General features: G+C 49.3%; 1 protein-coding gene across 4 annotated transcripts in view; it reads left to right on the top strand.

The window, feature by feature from the left end:
• Positions 1 to 18425, top strand: part of ZNF618 (zinc finger protein 618) — a 132387-nt gene that overhangs the window by 42823 nt on the left and 71139 nt on the right. For all 4 annotated transcript variants that reach the window (XM_042052742.1, XM_042052741.1, XM_042052740.1 and 1 more), the window contains exon 2: positions 9724 to 9767. In XM_042052742.1, coding sequence (XP_041908676.1) covers positions 9724 to 9767 — 44 coding nt within the window. The remainder of the gene's footprint in view (positions 1 to 9723; positions 9768 to 18425) is intronic.

Raw genomic sequence — 18425 nt, 5'->3', positions numbered from 1 at the left:
CTGTGGGGATGGATAACTACTGTGGGGATGGATAACTACTGTGGGGATGGAAAACTGTGGGGCTGGAGAACTGCTGTGGGGATGGAGAACTACTGTGGGGATGGAGAACTGTGGGGATGGAGAACTGCTGTGGGGCTGGAGAACTGCTGTGGTTTTGTGCAGAGCACACAGCATCCACAAAAATCTGTCTGCGAGGGACAAAGTTTTGTGAAGCCCCTCAGAGCCTGGAGCCAAGGAGCTGCTTTGGCATCTTGCTGGGGAAGCCAAGTGCTTGGCTGGAGCCTGGTGTTCTGAGGTGAACTGGTGAGAGGCTGAGGGTGCAGCACAGACCCAGAGAACTGGACTCTGCTGTCCTTTGTGGAATGGAATGGAATGGAATAGAATAGAGTAGAATAGAATAGAATAGAATAGAAGAGAATAGAATAAAATGGAATAGTTTGGGAAGGGACCTTTAAAGCCCATCTCGTTCCAACCCCCCTAAAGTGAGCAGGGACACCTTCCACTATCCCAGGCTGCTCCCAGTCCTGTCCAACCTGGCCTTGGGCACTGCCAGGGATCCAGGGGCAGCCACAGCTTCTCTGGGCACCCTGTGCCAGTGTTTTATCACCCTCATTGTAAAAAACATCTCCCTTATATCTAATCTGAATCACCACTCTTTTAGTTTAAAACAATCTCCCCTTGTCCTGGGGAAAATAAAGCACCCAAGGTGCAAAGGTCTGTAAGAAGTGCAGGTGAGCATCAGTTTTTTTCTGATGGAAGATTCCACATTCTGTGGAATGTGGTACAGATTTATCTTTTGCCAGCCCAGCATCACCTGCAGTTGGTGCCCCCAGGGCCCTGGAGCAGGCTGGTGTCCAGAGGCTCTCTGGGTGCATCTGGAGGAGGAAACAGCCCTTGGTCTGGTGTTTGTTCATCCAAAGGATCACAAATCCGTGGGTTCAATGCTCCTTTCTCAACTTGGAAACCCAACCAGCCCTGTCCAGCTCTGGCAGCAGCAGCCTGTGCTGCCTAACCCCAGATTCCACTTGGGAATTGGGTGTAAATAGTGGGCTTGGGGACTCCTCTCTCATCCTTCCACATGACCCTGGGCTGCACCAGAATTTTGGGTAGCCAACTGCACTTTCTGGCTTTTCTTCCTCAGGGTTTGCAGCAGCTGCTGGCCCCTCAGATGGGCAGAGGGCGCATGGTGCTGCCTGCAAAATTCAACCCAAAAAGGATCCTGTAAGAACATTTGTACCTTTTTTGTGTCACATTGGAGGTTTTCCAAGACAAATCCGTCCACTCTGCAGGGCTGTGCAAATAATTGATATTCTTGGTTTTCTTGAAGCTCTGAAAAATTGAAAAATTCCTTTTCAGGCTGAGCCAGAAGAAAAATAGATTGATTTGAATTTTTGTTGTTGCCCAGGAAATAAGGAATATCTTTTTGGGTTGCACAGGCTCAAGTCAAACAGAATCTGAGGCTTATAAGTGCTTTGTTTAGATTTTGAGCACATCTTACAGTTCTTGCTTTAAAAAATAAATCAGATGCATTTTGCCTGTATGAATCAGAAAATTTTCAATGTCAGGGACTGTGTCACTTCCAGTTTTTGAAAATGAGTGTCACACTCTGCTGAGTGAGTGGTGCAGCAGAAATGGCACCAATCCATGCCATGGTCTTGCTGTAGCTCCACTTTGGGCTGGAAAGAATTTCCCTGCAGCTCTGGGCCCTCATTTGTTTCAGCTCCAGGAACGATGGGGAGTTGAAGGTCACCCTGGTTGGTCCTGGTGATGTTTGTCCCCCACAAACTGCTTGAAAAACCATTCCTTTCGCTCAAACAGTTGCTCAAAGATGGAGATTTGGGAGTGAGAAAGTGCAGGCCGATGGTCCCTGGTGATGTCCTGCTCTTCTTTCCAGCGCCGTGCCCGGCTGAGGGCTCTGGGGGAGGGCTGAGGGTCCCCTCCCTCTGCCCTGGGCAGTGCTTGGGTTGTCTGGGCAGGGGGAGGTGATGCTGCAGCTTTCACAGCTCCAATGGGCCAGGAAACGCTGTTTTCTCTCTGACTTTCCAAACCACCATCGTTCTTGGGAAGCCAGCAAAGCCACCCCCCTTGGGGATGCCAGCTTGGCCTTTCTGGGGTTTTTGGTCTTTTCTTTTTAGTTTTCTTTTTTTTTTTTTTTTTTTTTTACTTTTTTTAAATCTTGGAGGTTTGTTTGTTTATTTGTTGATTTAGATCTGCTGAAGTCGATCTGGTGATATTTATAGGACTTGTGGTTGGCTGATGGGAGTTATTTTGCAAGCAGAATTTCTAAGAATTCTCCTTTCAGCCTGCTTTTTCTCCAACTTCATTTCCTCCCCTTCCCTCTTTTTTTTCTCATTTTACTATTTTTTCCTTGCTTTTTTCTTATTTTTTTGGTTTTTGAGGGAGCCAGGCAGACTAAACTCCTTCTGAATTTCCCCCTGTAATTACTGCTCTTTTTTAAGTTTGAAGAAATTACCCAGCTTTGTGTGCCTTCCCCCTTTCTTACTTTTAGACCGTTGTGGTTTGACTTTTTTTTTTTTTTCCTTTCCAAAGTAAAATTACCACCGTTTCATGCTATTTAAACAAGCCAGTCATACAAAACTGGGAGAGAAGGTGAAGTCCCACAATTACCCTCCCAATGGAGAATGTTTTAGTTTCAACCTCACGGCCTGTCTATAAATGCTACATGGGATTTTTTTTAATAAGAATAAAATTTATATTTTACAAGGATGAAATTTATATTTTGCAAATACAAAGCCTTTCCCACGAGCGCTGGGAGGAGATCTTTTGTGCCAGCCTTGGAGGGGATCCTTGGCTGAGGCCAGACCTCCTCATGGTGCTGTTCTTACCCCATCTCACAACAATATTTATCAAATTATGCATTTTTTCCCCCTGTTCTAGATCTAATTTTCTGCCTTGAGTTCTATTTTTCAAGTGTTTAAATTTTTATTGCTGATCTCAGATTGAAGCTGAACACTTGCAGCACGTCACATCTCTGCAGTGCTCTTTGTTATGGAGGGACCCAAAGCATTCTTTAAAATTTCTCAAAAATGAGATAAAACCAACCCCAAAATGTACAATTCTGCCCAGGGATCCCATGACTCCCAGTGACACCCAAATGCTCAGCTGTGAGCTGGAGCAGCTCCCTGGGGGACACTCCACAGCCTCTGCAGCTTTGAAAGGCAAAGGTTCTGCCTTATCCAAGCTGCTTCCAAGAAGTGCTTCAGCATCAGCATCTTCCAACCTCCTGCAGGGCCACCTCCCCCTGTCCCAGGCTGCTCCAAGCCCCAATGTCCAGCCTGGCCTTGGGCACTGCCAGGGATCCAGGGGCAGCCCCAGCTGCTCTGGGCACCCTGTGCCAGGGCCTGCCCACCCTCCCAGGGAACAATTCCTGCCCAATCTCCCATCCAGCCCTGCCCTCTGGCAGTGGGAAGCCATTCCCTGTGTCCTGTCCCTCCATGCCTTGTCCCCAGTCCCTCTGCAGCTCTCCTGGAGCCCCTTTAGGCCCTGGAAAGGTCTCTTAAGATCCGTCTGGCATTGTCTCTTCTCCAGGTGAGCACGCCCAGCTCTCCCAGCCTGGCTCCAGAGCAGAGGCTCCAGCTCTTGGAGCAGCTCCGTGCCCTCCCCTGGACTGGCTGCAGCAGCTCCAGGACTTCCCTGTGCTGGGACCCCAGAGCTGCACACAGTGCTCCAGGTGGGGTCTCAGCAGGTGGAATGAAAGAGGAGAATCCCTGCCTTGCCCAGGTTGCTTGGATGAGCCCAGGACACCAGAGCCTGGGCCTGTGCTCCCAGCCCGCTCCGCTCGGGATGTGGCTCCCCCAAAACCCAACCTCCAGGTCTTTCCCACCCATCCCATCAACCTGGAGCTGGGAGAGGCTGGAGCTGCTCAGGGGGAAGGTTCCTGGCAGTCCCTGCGTGCAGTGGGGCCGTCACAGCCCCGTCAGATGTTCCAGGCAGAGGCAGGAGGTGCCGAACTCCCAAACAGAACGTGTTGAACGCCACTGGGATTCCCTGGATAAATAACTCCTATTTTAATTTTTTTTTTCCCCATGTGCACTCGTAGCTTGTTAGAGATGTTTGTTTTATCAACTTGGAAAAGTGCCTGTAATAGGATTTTTTAAAAAATTGATTTCCTGAGAGTTTCCTGCAAAATTGGAAGCCTGGAAACACGGGTGGATTTCTGAAATGCTATCGCAGGGCTCCTTTGCCCCTTTTTTCTCCCCCCAAGTAAAAAGTAACAGTACCTTCCTCCCCCCCAAGGTTTCATTCCATATACATTTATTCTTTAAAAATATTTCCAGCTGTTTCTTTTGCTGGGAAACTCATACCATCTGTAAACAACTGCTCCATGCACATAATTCTGTTGTTTTGCCCGGTCACTCTTATTTTCCAGCTTTTATAATATGAGAGTTCAGAGTAATCAGTAATGCCTTTTCTCCTCTTCACCCTCAATTTGATTATTTTTCTCATAAAGAACAGAGTAAGGAGAGCACTGAGCAACAGGAGATGGAAAAAATATTTTGATTACTTTTCAGTTGCTTATAATCAAGGAGTAGCTCTTTAAATCCAGACCAATTTGCTGCATTGATTTATTCATAATTTTAATTTCATGACTGTTTCAGGGAAAAACAAAAATACACGAGGTTGAAGCTTTTTAATACGGGTTTGAACATTTGTAGTTTCAGGTTAAAATTTATTTAATGTTCCTGTTCTTCGGTTACTTCTCTGGCACGTGCTGCTTGAATCTCCCTGGGCTGCCAGGGGAGAAAAATTGAAATTCAAAGCACAAATTCTGCCAGTACTTTCAGCAAGTTCATAAAATTACTCATATGAATATTGCCTTGACTCAGAGGCAACTGCTCACAGCCCTTAAACCTGTCTGGGACTGCCTGGAGTGTGGGAGCTGGGAATGGGTGACAGGGACACCTGGGTCCTTCGGGGCAGGATTGTGCCGTTTCCTGGGGCTCAGCACCCGCCCAGGCCGGGGGCGTCGTGGTGAGCTCCCATTTCCTCCTTGAAAATATTTTTATTATTATTATTTTGGTTGTTTCTTGAGGGGAAGCTGCAGCTGAGGAAATTGGCAGCGCATTCCTCCGGCCCAGGAAGTGACTCATTCCGAGTGGAGAATTCATCCCTTTTGGAGGCTGCCCTGGTGGATAGGCAGAGGATGAGGAGGGGATGAGCCACAACAGCCTAAAGCACTGGAGATCTTTGTCCTTCATGCAGGGGGTGCCCTGGCTCTGGGAACCAGAGGAAACGGCCTCAAGTTGTGCCAGGGAAGGTGTGGGTTGGATATTAGGACAAATTTCTTCATGAAAAGGGTGGTCAGGCATTGGCACAGCTGCCCAGGGCAGGGGTGGAATCACCATCCCTGGAAATGTTCCCGTGTGGATGTGGCACTTGGGGACAGGGGTCAGTGGTGGCCTTGGCAGTGCTGGGGGAAGGTTGGACTCGATGATCTCAGAGGGCTTTCCCAACCTCAGTGATTCCGTGGCTCTGTGGAGCGCAGCTCTGCTCGGCTCGCCCGTGGGCTCTGCATTGCTTCCTTCTCTTTATCCCCTTCAGGGGATGGTGCTGAGCCTGGAGAGTGACGGGGACAACACGGGGCTGACTCGGGGCACTGCGGTGCCCCCAAAATCCAGGCCTTGGGGTTCCTCAGCATCTGCCGTGCTGGCAGGAGGAAGCAAAAACCCAAATTAAAAAGGGGCACGGGCACATTTATGGGTCCTTGTGCTCTGCAGATGTTTTGGTGTGATGTGGAGCTGCTCTGCTGTTTTCCCCCTCCTAGTTAATAAAAATTAAATAGGAAACTGCCAGTGTCTTGCCCTTTGTTTAAAGAAAAGAAAAAAGGAAAAAAAAAAAAAGCACTTCCTGCATTTTCTGTGGCTCTGAAGTTAATAACCCCAGACAGCGCAGGTAGCAGGCCTGCAGTTGTTTTTATGGCACATTCCTGTGTCAGACCTGTTTTCAGTTGCTTCTCCCTTTGCCAAATTTTAATTATTTGGGGTGAAATTTTCCATGCTGGGTGCTGCTGGCTCCTTCTGAAACCGAACGTGTGGTTTGTGTTTGGACAAAAATTATTCTGCTGTCTCTGGGGAGGTGTTTGGGGGGAGTAGGGTGGGGGGTTGGGGTTCTTTTCCTTTTTTTCCCTCAGGTAAACAAACAACTCAGCCCTTTTACCTCTGGAGGGGGAAGGTGCTGTGGGAGAGGGGCTGGGGCGAGCGGGGTCTGTTCCTCCTGCACCCCCCAGGCAGAATTAGGGCCCTCTCCCTTTGGGATGGGGTTCAGAGGCAGATCACAGGGGGTGACTGTGCATGAGCAAATCAAGGAATGGATTTAACCCCTTTTCCCCCTGGGGAGGGCTGTGGCAGTGCTTTGGGGGTCCCAGTGCCCCCATCCCGTCCATGGGAGCTGATCCCACCGGGGCATCCGTGGATGCAAATCCAAGCGATTTGAATAATTGTTTCAAATCATAATTTAAGTGATCAGGCAGAAAGCCCTTGCTTAAATCGTCTGAAATCTCATCTCACATTTTTATTGCTTTTAGTTATTTTTTTGTTTTGCTGTAACTGTTAAAATGTTGGGGTTTTTTTCCCAATGCAGTGTAACCCTCTTGATAAACATGGATTTCTCAGGTCAGTTCTACATCTGCTTGGACTCCTATTTTTTGACACATTACCCTGTTAGGAGATGTTGACTGATACATTTCTTATTTATCACATGATTTACTTCTTGCTTACAACTCGAGTCGAGGAGCATATGGCCGGAATCCACATTCTGCTTGTGTGCATTTTCATTTAAAGGATATTTATTAGCATTAGTTAAACAAAACTACCCTAAATGCACCCAATATGAAGAAAAGCAACTTTAGGGAATCATAGTTTGAAATGTAAATGATTTTATGGGGCAGATTGTGTGACATTCTCCAGCCTGTTCCAGCACCCCACACCCGGCCTCCCAGCTTGTCAGCAAATGCAAATTCTGCTCCTCTCCTTTTCCAATTAGAAATTAGGAAATCACCAAAATAAATTATTTGGGTAGATGGGAGTGCAGGGGATTCCAAATGGGAGCACTGGAGGTTTCGGTTCCCTCTCCCTAAAGATGTTACTTTGTTGGGAGCTGCTCTGAGCCATTTTGGCACATTCTGGTTAAATGATGATCTCCAGCCTTTCACCCCTTCGACTTCCTCGTGGTATTTCAGTCCTCAAATGCCACTTTTTAGAATTTAGATGGAAAGTTTTCTCTTAAATGGATTTTATTTTTGAATGAACAGGCTGAGAGCTGGGGATGCTCACCTGGAGAGGAGAAGGCTCCAGGGAGAGCTCAGAGCCCCTTGCAGGGCCTAAAGGGGCTCCAGGAGAGCTGCAGAGGGACTGGGGACAAGGACACAGAGGGACAGGACCCAGGGAATGGCTTCCCAGTGCCAGAGGACAGGGCTGGATGGGATATTGGGCAGGAATTGTTCCCTGGGAGGGTGGGCAGGCCCTGGCACAGGGTGCCCAGAGCAGCTGGGGCTGCCCCTGGATCCCTGGCAGTGCCCAAGGCCAGGCTGGACATTGGGGCTTGGAGCAGCCTGGGACAGTGGGAGGTGTCCCTGCCCATGGCAGGGGTGGAATGGGATGAGCTTTAAGATCCCTTCCAACCCAGACCAGTCTGGCATTCTGTGGATTTGTTTATTTCAGCATCCAGAAACCTTTAAGGCAGCTTGATCTGATCTCATTCAGGCTGAGCTTGGTGGTTTTGTCTAATGGATCATCTCCAAGAGCACCTTGGCTGTGTGGAACCATCGACATGAGAGCTCTTCCTCAATTTTTCCTCATTTTTTCTTTCAAAATAAGGAAACTCCCCAGCACTAGGGATTGTTGGAGTGTCTGTGCAGCGCCAGGGGCTGGATTCCATCATCCTTGTGGGTCAGAATATCCTTCCAGCTCAGGATATTCCATGGTTCTGTGATTCAGCAGGCAGTTTTCCTGTGGAATTCTCCTGGCAGGAGCCTGCACATGGTCCTTGCGATCCAAGGTGTGGCTCTTGGGTTGTGTGAGCTTGGGTTTGGGTTGTGCACAAAACTCTTTGAACAGACAGGAATTGTCAGGTTCCCATCTCTGGGGCATTTCGGGCCTCAGCGACCCCCAGCACCCCACAAGGTTTCTGCCCTGGCTCTATATTAAATCTCCTTTTTCCCTTTTTTTTGTACACACAGATCTAATCTTCTAGAAAATGCCCCGAAGGTTTGAGCAATCTACCAGTTGCAGGAACCCATAAAGCTTTTTTTTTTTTTTGCTTTTTTTTTTTCCATTGTGTAAGCATGACAAATCATTAATTTTTGATTGATTGCTTTGAATTATGGGTGCTCTGACATCCTTTCTGTAGCTGAACAGCTGTATAACAAATGAACATATCAGTGCTCACAAAAGATTGGAGATCTAACAGAAGCAATTACATCCTCAGCTCCTCCCTTCTGGCTTTTCCCAGGCAATGGAAAGAAATTTTTTAACAGAAATTCCTCAAGTGGCTCACAATAATAATAATAATCATCATCATCGTAATAAAAAAATACTTTTTTGTAATTGAATTAGATTTTTATCTCTTCATTTCCAGTGGATTTCATATCCCGTCAGAAGCCAGGTTGTGTTTCTGCTTTGTGTAACTTGGAGAATCCCTTTGAAGAAAATTTTACATGAAGAATTAAAAAAAATAAAATCAAATTGCAATTTTTTTTTGGTTGCTATTCCTTTAAGATTTCAGAATTGCACCAGTGCACTAAATGTGACCTCCATAACTTTTAAATTAAGAATTTATGCTGGCTTGAAATTTATGAAATATTTCAGCATGAAAGAAAGCCTTTTTCCCTCAGGAAAATTGAGCAATAAATCACAGCACTCTCGATTTACTGCCCTACAGCCAGCCAAAGATAGGATTTTTTTCCTTCCCCCCTTCGTTCTGAAAAAAAAAAAAATAATAAAAAAAATGTAATCATATAAGACAGCTTAGCTGCTATCCTCCCACTCTCTAGAATTTTTAATTTCAGCTGTTTCTGCTTGGATTTATTTCCAATATTCCTGCTCGGCTTTTCAATTTCCTCAGTTATTAAATTTTAATTCAGTGCATTAGCATTTAAATTAAAAAAGGGTTTATTTTATCGAAATCGTTGGCTGGCCCCCATCCTGCTGCACATGAATTGCCTGTTTCTGCCATTTGCACAAAATGTGAAATGCAGCTAATATCTTTTAACTTGTATTTGCACAAATTCAGAAATAAAATTTCTGGGATTGGAATAATATTGTCTTTCCAAGGAAGGCTCTCATCAGCGAGCCGGGGAAGGAGGTGACAGGAGACGCTGGGCCCTCCCTGCTCAGCCCTCCCGGGGCCTGGAGGGGCTAATTAGGGCATGGGGCTAACGAGGGGAGGTACTGGGCTTGCCCTCCAGCCCGGAGCGGGGCCATTCCCGCTTGGACACCTCCTGGAATTTGGCCATTCCTCATTTCCCACCTGCCAGTCACGTGGTTTTGCATCTGAGGGATCATGGCTGGAGACTTGGGTTGCACGAGAGCGACCAGAGGGGATCGGCTCGGGAAGAGCCCCCGTGGTGGGGCTGGGGCTCAAAGCCTGCCCCAGCCCCGGGGTTCAGAGCCCCACAGGAGCCCGTGGGCGCAGCTGGGGCAGGCAGGGCTGCAGAGCACCCTCGTCTTTCTGAACCTAAACAGCGTTTTTGTTTTGGTCTCTTAGGCCGACGAGAGCAACAGCAGCGGGCGGAGGAGCTCTTCCAGCAGGTAGGGCTGGGGTTGCGCCGCGTGGGACGGGGTGGCCAAGGGTGGCCAAGGGTGGCTGCACAGGAGGGATGGGTGGGAGCTGTCAGGGCCCAGCGTCCATGCAGCCCTTTTGGGATTTAGCTGGAAAGATGGATGGAGGAGTCTGACCTCGTCCTGGCCTCGGGGGCTGAAAGCAGAAGCTGTTTGCACATGGTGTGGGGTGTTCCAGCTGAGTGCCCCCAGCGTGAGGCTCTTGGATGGAGACCTTGGACTGTGCAGAGCCTTCTGCTCCCACACAGGAGGAGAGGACAGAGGTGTCCACCTCACCTTTGGGGTGTCCCTGGGGCTGAACATCCTCCCAGGAGTGAGCAAAGGCCCTTCCCAGGGCAGGGCTGGCGCTCCCAGCAGGGTGGGAGAACTTCCCTCTGTTTTTCCAATTCCTTTGTACATCCAGAGGAGTGTGAGGTTGGTCATTGCTTTCTTCCTTGTAGAAAAGTGGAAATGAAACCCACTTTATCATCTACCTGACTGAACAAAAGGTGCTCAAAGAAAGGAGAATGGCCAAGTCCATTTAAAAATAATAAAACAGAATCAAAATGTGATATTTCAAGAAAGCTCTGTCAGTGATTGAAGGTGGAAATGTGGCTCGGACTGAATCCGTGAGGTCATCAGTGGATGGAGACACAAGATGGATGTTTCTCAAAGTCATTGCTGCTTGAAACCCTCACTAATTGCAAACTATCGAGGAAGCTTTTAACAATTAATTTGTATCAGTTAAAAATATAAGCAAAAATAATATAGTATAATATAATATAGTATAATGCAATTAATATAATATAATCAAAGTAAAGTTGCCTGGATTTTACCTTCCTGCAATTTTTTTTTCACAATAGCAGGCTTGGTCTAAGGTGATGACTGTGGTATTGGGTCAATGCTATTTTTATTTTTTTACTGCAGTGAATTGATTTTATTCTGTTTCATGCAAACAATGGAAGCTCTGAAGGCCCAGGGGTTTGTGATCCCACCACCCCCAGCTCCATGGGCCTGGTGCTGCCTTTGGAAGAACAGGGTTCAGGGTGGGCAGCTGCCAGTTCGCGGTGGCAGAGAGCCCTTGCTGTTCTCCTCCCCCATTAACTCCTGGGTGGTTCCTGCCCCTCAGTGAGTGCTCAGTAATGGGAAATTTTAAAAGGTGAAGAGGATTCTTGGGAGCACAGCAAAGCCCCCTTCCTTGAAGGCAGCCAGAAGAGAGATGGCTGCTTGCCTTGGGGAAGATGACAACTAAGAGACAACCTGACAAAGCTGTGCGTGTTTTTGAACACTCCAGAAAAGGTAGATCAGAGGCTTCTTTCTTCCTTTTGCAAGGAAAAAAGAGACAGTCAACAAAATTAAAAAGCAGCAAATTAAAAGCCAATAAAAGGCAGGATGTTTTCCTGCATGATGGGCAGCGACATGATGGGAGATGCCAAGAGCTGGGTGCTCTGAGGGGCTGGGAGGGGACTCAGCTGGAGCACGGTGCCAGGGGGTGACAAGGGCTCCAGGGTTCACAGGATCACACACTGCCTTGGGTTGGGAGGGTCCTTAGAGATCATCCAGTGCCACCCCTGCCATGGGCAGGGACACCTCCCACTGTCCCAGGCTGCTCCAAGCCCCAGTGTCCAGCCTGGCCTTGGGCACTGCCAGGGATCCAGGGGCAGCCCCAGCTGCTCTGGGCACCCTGTGCCAGGGCCTGCCCACCCTCCCAGGGAACAATTCCTTCCCAATCTCCCATCCAGCCCTGCCCTCTGGCAGTGGGAAGCCATTCCCTGGGTCCTGTCCCTCTGTGTCCTTGTCCCCAGTCCCTCTGCAGCTCTCCTGGAGCCCCTTTAGGCCCTGGAAGGTGCTGTGAGCTCTCCCTGGAGCTTTCTCCTCTCCAGGTGAGCACCCCCAGCTCTCCCAGCCTGGCTCCATGGCAGAGAGGCTCCAGCTCTTGGAGCAGCTCTGTGGCCTCCTCTGGACTCATTCCAACAGGTCCATGACTTGTGTTGGGGGCCACAGTGCTGGACATGGTGTGACCCCATCCTGTGGGCGAGCACCTGGCAGGGATCAGTTCCTTGCTGATGTCCACTGGAGACTTGCTTGAAGCTTCTTCTGAAGCCCCTTCTGCACATGGTGGTCCAGGCTGGGTGTCCCTGTGTGGTGTGAGGGTGCCAGTCCCAGAGGGTTGGTGGGACAGGAAGGCACTGTGCGAGCAGCACTGGGAGCTGTGGACCTTGGGGTGAGCACTGGGAGTCTCCATAAGACTATTGGAGCACTAACTACTTCCCAATAATTAATGTCAGCATTCAGATGGTGGGCTCTGGATCCTGACAAGAAATAATTGAAAAACCAAATGTGCAATTATGTCTGACAAGCAGCGTGTGCTTTTCTTGGTCACCAGAGCCTTGTGTAGTCATGTGTTAGACACGGTTTTATATAATTATTATTGTTTATATGGCGGGTGTCAGAGGAAGTAGGAATTTCAGTTTCAAGTCCTCTGTTGGCTATTTATTTTAAAGTCATTAGATTTGTTTTCAGACTTAACTACACTTAATGTGCGAGACTCCTGCTGAATAAATCAGCCCCTGATATAGGAGCTGCATCTGTTTGCGGAGGGAACGGAGCCAGCTGGAAGCTCAGCCCCGTCTGCACCAGGGCTGTCACCAGCCAGGAGCCCGCTCGCAGCACAGATGTAGCTGTGGAAAAGCTCTGCTCCCACAACGGGGGAATCCAGGCCTTCGGGGCCAGGGGCTGCTGGCCGGGCAGGGAGGGCTCTCGTTGAGTGCAGCCTTAACAGCATTGGGCTGCAACTCCCAGAAGGGGCTCGGGGAGGTGCAGGTCCAGCAGGAGGGCTCTGGGTGCTGGCCTGGGTGGGAGCAGAGCAGGAGTTCCCAGGGGTGCTCTGGGCTGGGCCTGGAGGTTTCCCAGCTCTGACACGGTGCGGTTTTCCCGGGTACTCCAGACCAAGCTGTGCTGCCTCAGGGATCTGAGTGTTTCGGTCTGTGCCACGGAAGATGAGACTTTCATGGAATCACAGAATCCCCTGAGCTGGAAAGGACCCACCAGGACCATCCAGTGCAACCCCCTGGCCCTGCACAGACCCCCCAACAGCCCCACCCTGGGCATCCCTGGCAGCGCTGTCCAAACGCTCCTGGAGCTCTGGCAGCCTCGGGCCGTGCCCATTCCCTGGGGAGCCCTGGGAGGAGAAGCTGTGGAGAAGTGGTTGCACCCACTTCGCTCCTTCTCAGTTCACCTTTCTCCAGCCTCCCTCTCCTTCCCCTCTCCTCCTCACATTTCTTGCTCTGTCCTCTGTGGACGTGTACTCCCCAGCAGCTCCTGTCACCCAAGGGAGGGTCTGCTATGGGATGGCACCAGCTCTTCTTCAGGCTCCTCTTCCAGCTCACCAGGTCCCCAGCACTGGGGAAGGACAATTTCTGAGGTTGTGGTCCTCTGAAGCTCGGGAGAGGTCTCTACACCCTGTGGAGGGACAGGCTCAGGACTGGGTATTTCCAGGAAGCAAAATTATTTGAATTGTCTCCCCTTTCTATAAGAGCTAACCTGTGGGATTTTCAGTCCCAGAGCGTGAAGAAGCTTCCGACTCATCCTGCATCAGGAAAAGAGAAAACTCTTACTAATTAGGCAAGGAATTTAATAAGCCTTGGTGCTTGCTGAAGGGCTCTCACCAGTCATCTTCAAAAAGAAACAAACCAACCAACCAACCAGCACAAAACCCCCCAGAAGTGCCCTCTGGCCAGTTTAAGAGCAGTGGACAGTTCAGTTCTGTACCACAACCAGCACAGGAGCTGTGGGGAACCCGGGCAGGTTACCTTGACACCCAAAGGAAGGTCAAATGCCCACGTACAAGGAGACGACAGCGCTCAGACACATCCCACCTCCGAAGGTTTCTGTGTAAACCACACCAGTTTGCCAAATGTCAGAGTCCTGGAGAGCTTTGGATGGTGTGAGGTGGAGAAATGTCCCTTTCTAGAGCCATAAAGTACCGAGACGTGGCAGCTCTAAAGCCTTCAGGAAAGCTGAGCTACCAGGAAATCCTTGGGTCACCCCCTTACTCCTCGTGGCTTGTTGGGGACCTGTGGCCACTTCAGTTCTCACCCCCTCAGTCATTTCTTAGTCAAGCAACACAGAGCTCTTTCACTGATATAAATAAACCCTTAATCTATTCTCTTTGTTTTTCCCTGAATTTCTTTGTCTCTGTTGACATTTCCACGCTTGAAAATTTAAAGACGCTGGCAGCTATTCCATTATCATCTTAAATTCAGTTTTTAACCTGCATCATTTGTGTGTCGCATTTTTTATCTGACTGAATTCTTTTGCTTTTGGCAAAGAGTGCGCGGTTGTTTTTTGTTGGATAAGCCAAATTTTTTTTATATTTGGTTAGACTTTCCTCTTCAAACCATCCTCAAGATATTCCTAATAAGGACTGAAGGGAATTTGTTTTGCTAATACCTTAGGAATTCTTTGTGGCTCTTGACTATTGTTCTGGTTTGTATTTTAATTTTAATTTCCAGAGGAGAGGCAGCCTGATTTGGTCCTGGAGTTTACCTTCTCTGAAGGATTCGGAGCTGCCGAGTGTCCCTTGAGGAATGAACGCATGATTAAATTCCTCTTGGACTTCCTGAAGCAGAGTTTGCTGTCAGGAAAGGTTGTGTGTTTTACTAGACCCAGATAGCTGGAAAAATTAAGTATTCTGCTTTGTTTGTTTGTTTTCCCTAGATTTTAGCAGTGACACCACACACACCAGCGCATGCTGCATTATGTATTTTGGGGTTTTTGAAAGCTGTTACCTCTGTTTTTAAGTGCTGGCTGCCCTCAGAGGCGGGGGTGAACTTCCCTGAGGCATCTCTCTTCTACAAAACCTTCACATCCTTTAAATTTATGAGCTCCTTAATAATATTGGTATTTAGTGAGCAAATTTCTTCCAGGAAAACCTGAATGGCAGCTACTGTCACACTTCTGCTCTCCTGCTGATGGAGGAGGGAGTTCCCATTCCCCATAATAATGTCAGGACATCAGTGAACAGGTTTTTCCTGTAACCTTTCAGAAGTTAAATGCAACTTTGGGAATTCACAGTGGCATCATGGAAAATTGTGAAGAGAACTGAGACCTTCTGGTGGAACACGGATGACCATGAACCCCTCTGTGACCAAGTGAAAATTTAGGGTTCAGGCACGTGCACCAGCACGTGCTGCCATCGTGTGTGTCACCAAGAGTGCTGGTGGCACACTTGGTATCCTGCTTGGGTATCCATGCTCTGGGATGTGGACAGGCTCCCAAATGGAAAGAGTCAAGGGTCAGAAGGGCTTTTTAGCGTGCACACAGTGTGCATTCAGGAAGTGTTTGCTTTGCTTCATTCAAGAGACAGGAGAGGGGGTTTTCTCCTGCGGAGGGGAGATTCCCAGTAAGAGCCAGCAAATGCCCAGTGACCAGAGGCAGCACTGGAAGTACAGTGCCTGTTCCAGAAAATAATCCCTCAGAGGAGGAGCCCAAGATGGGGTGGTTCCCACCACTGGTGGTTGCAGCACTTCACACATGAGCACCAGGATATCCTCTCTGAAGGCTGCAGGCTCAGGCTGCAGAGGGGCTTGGGCAGAGGTTCTGTGAGCTGTGGCAGGGAGGGGGATTGAGTCCCTTGGAGAGGAGCAGCTCTGGATGCTGTGACACAGGAGATTGGGGTGGTATCTCTGCCTTTCAGGTGTGAGGGAACATCTGAAGCTGGGGCTGGAGCCTGGAGCTGAGGAGCAAAGAGCTCAGTTGTAACACTGGGAAAACAGCTCCAGCTTTTCTCTCTTTTAACCCTGCACTTGAAAATCTTCTTGTCTGGTGATGTCTGCAGGAGATGTCCCCAGTGAAAGACACCAGGCAGTTCCTCTGCTTCATGATCTTCTCCACCTCCTCCTGGTGTAAGGCATGGGGCCCACCCCCCTGGGCTGCCTCAGGGAGCAGATGAGAGCCGTGGGGAGGGTGGGAAGGCCACCACCGCTAATTTATCAGACAAGCAGATTTGCAACTTACATCCTTCTTTTTCTTGTATCTGCTTTCATCATCTCCATGTAAAATGGGAGTTCATTTACATCTGTTCTGTCTATTCCACTTCCCATAGCTCCAGTCCTGACAGGAACCTTCTGGTTCTTGTAAAACCATGGCAGACATCTGTAAATTGAGCCCAGTTTCAGCCTCCCCCATCTTTTGCTTCCTTTGCTTTCTGACAGCTGAGGCCTTTTGATTTAGCCTGGGATGAGCCAACTGCACGCTGGTTTCCAGAAGATGAATTGGACATCCCACTGATGCTGGTGTCCTGCTGGGCTCTGCAAAGCTGCCCATTGCTTGGTCCCCATGAGAGTTTGTGAGTCCTCACTGAACCTGTTTGATGCTGCAGACCAGAAGAGCCTTCCAAGGACTGCCCAAAGTGTGTTTCAGTTTTACTCTGACTGGGCACACCCCATCCTCTGCCAAGGGATGTCACCAGGAATCGCAGAATGGGTTGGGAGGACCTTGAAGACCCATCCTACTCCACCCCCTACCATGAGAAGGGACACCTTCCACCAGACCAGGCTGTGCAGAGCCCTGTGCTCTTGGCCATCACTGATATCATCAAGGCACTAATGATCTCTGGTTTTCCAGCTTGAGTATTGTTTAGAAAAAGCCAAAAGATGCTCCACATTCGCTGCTGGGGCAGGAGAGCTGTTTGTAGGTGTTGGTTCAGAGTGGTACATCCTCCTCCACATGTGTTTCCTTTTCCTCTCCTTTTGAGGAGCTGATGTTGGAGACTGATACTTCACTGATCTTACTCTGCCCCTCCCCAAAAACTCAGCAGGATGTGTGCTGTAAAAATAGCCTCATTAGAAGCCATCTGAGTACATGTGCAATCACAGATGACTCAAAGAGAGCACGGAGCATGCATGTTTCTGTTGCTGTCTTCAGAGAATTACATGACAAATTATTCCTAGCTGGAAGAAATGTCCTTTTATAATTGGGTTTTTTTTCTCATTCTTTCAGAAGGGAGGAGTGTGTGTTTTTTAAGTAGCTTTTAGTCACTTTCATTATTTATGAGGATGCTACTCCAGATCAGAAACAGCAAACTGCCAGTGCGAGTTTCTTGTGGCTGCAGCAGCTGACGGGCCCCGTTTGCTTGCACTCATTGCTGTTCTGCTCATCACAGCCAGGGAGACCCTGCAGAGACCAAAACAGCTCCACACTGCAGCCTCCAGCCTTCAGCCCTTCTCCTCCCCTGCTGCCACAGGATATCAGCTGGAAGGAGCTGCTGGATCTGTGGGTGGTGTTACCGTGCAGAGGGGACTGTGAGCACCCAGCCTTTCCCTTCTGTCCTTCCCTTGGGAAGAGCTCCTGGCATTGCCCTTGTGTTGCTCCTTTGCACTGGTGCTGGTGGGGCTTCTCACCCAGAGCTGTCCTGGCACAGGCTGTGCTGCATCATTGAGCTCTGCTAAAGCCTTCACAGGTGTAGGGCCAAGGAAGCTGTGCCCAAATGGGTCCAGGATCCCACTTCTACCCTTGCCTTTCCAGTTCCCCATGCTGAGGCTTCATTAAGGGCTTCTGAAATCTCTTTTGCCTTCACGCACTTGTGTCTGACATGAAAGTGGCCGTAACGTCATTGGAAGATGAAAGTCTGATGATCAAAGCAGGCAGCAATGTTGAAATGAGCATTGTGAGATGGCAGAGCTGGTATTTACAGTAATTGGCTGTGTGGCCTACTTAGTGAGAGCAGTGATACATGCAAGTGCAATGTTTGTTTGCCTCTTTCATGTTGGAAATCACAGAGTCTGTTCTGGAAAGTGAAACAGGACCTCACCTGTAGGAGCAACCAGGCACCGAGTGAGCACTGTGAGATCCCAAGGCTTCTGCCTCCTCTCCTCGGTAAGGAAGAGCCTCTTGGATTGCCAGGGCCCACAGTTCAGTAAAGACAAGACATAAAACATTGGAGGAGGTTGGTATTTCCCAGGAAGGGTCGCAGCCATGGAGAAGAAGTTAGATCCCCCTGTGGAAGGAGGTAGGGTTTAAGCCAGCTGTGCCTGCGCACTCTGCTCCTCTCTGGTCTGATGGCTCTGAGTAGTTTTTGTCCAGTGCAAGCAGTGCTGTGTTTGGAGAATAGGAATCTCCTCTTGCCAGGGAACATCAGCCCATGGAGGGTTAAATGCAGGTTGGGCCTGCAGAGGGAGGTGCAGCTGAGCCCTGGAAGGCCACACCAGAACACTAAACCTGCACTGTTCATGCAGGAGGGTGGTGGATGAGGCTGGGGACCGAGCTCAGAGCCACCAGGAGAGGGTGGCCAGGGGACCTGGAGGTGACTCTGGCAGGTTCTCCCCCGGCTCCTGTGCACTGCTGTCTCCACCAAGTGGAGGCTCTGACCATCACTGGTCCCAGTGTGTCCCCAGCAGGGCCCCAGCAGTGCCTGCAGGGGCCTGGAAGCTGGGGCAGGTCTCTGTGTGGGCACCTGCAGACGTGGTCACTGCCTGGGTCACGCTGGGGAGTCCTTCTGCTCCCAGCCCCAGGACTGCTACTGAACTTACCTGACATCCCAGGAGCTTTGAGTCCTTTTCTCTCTGTGCCCTCACCCAAACCCATGAGACCTGCTTGGAGCCTTGGGGACTGCAGAACTGAAAATTCACTCCTTTCCATACTCATCCT

This window comes from Corvus kubaryi, unplaced genomic scaffold (assembly GCF_017639235.1).
Source record: "Corvus kubaryi isolate FWS band 111438036 unplaced genomic scaffold, C.kubaryi_AGA036_p1.0 78, whole genome shotgun sequence".
Taxonomy (NCBI): domain Eukaryota; kingdom Metazoa; phylum Chordata; class Aves; order Passeriformes; family Corvidae; genus Corvus; species Corvus kubaryi.
This window is presented reverse-complemented; position numbering and strand designations above follow the sequence as displayed.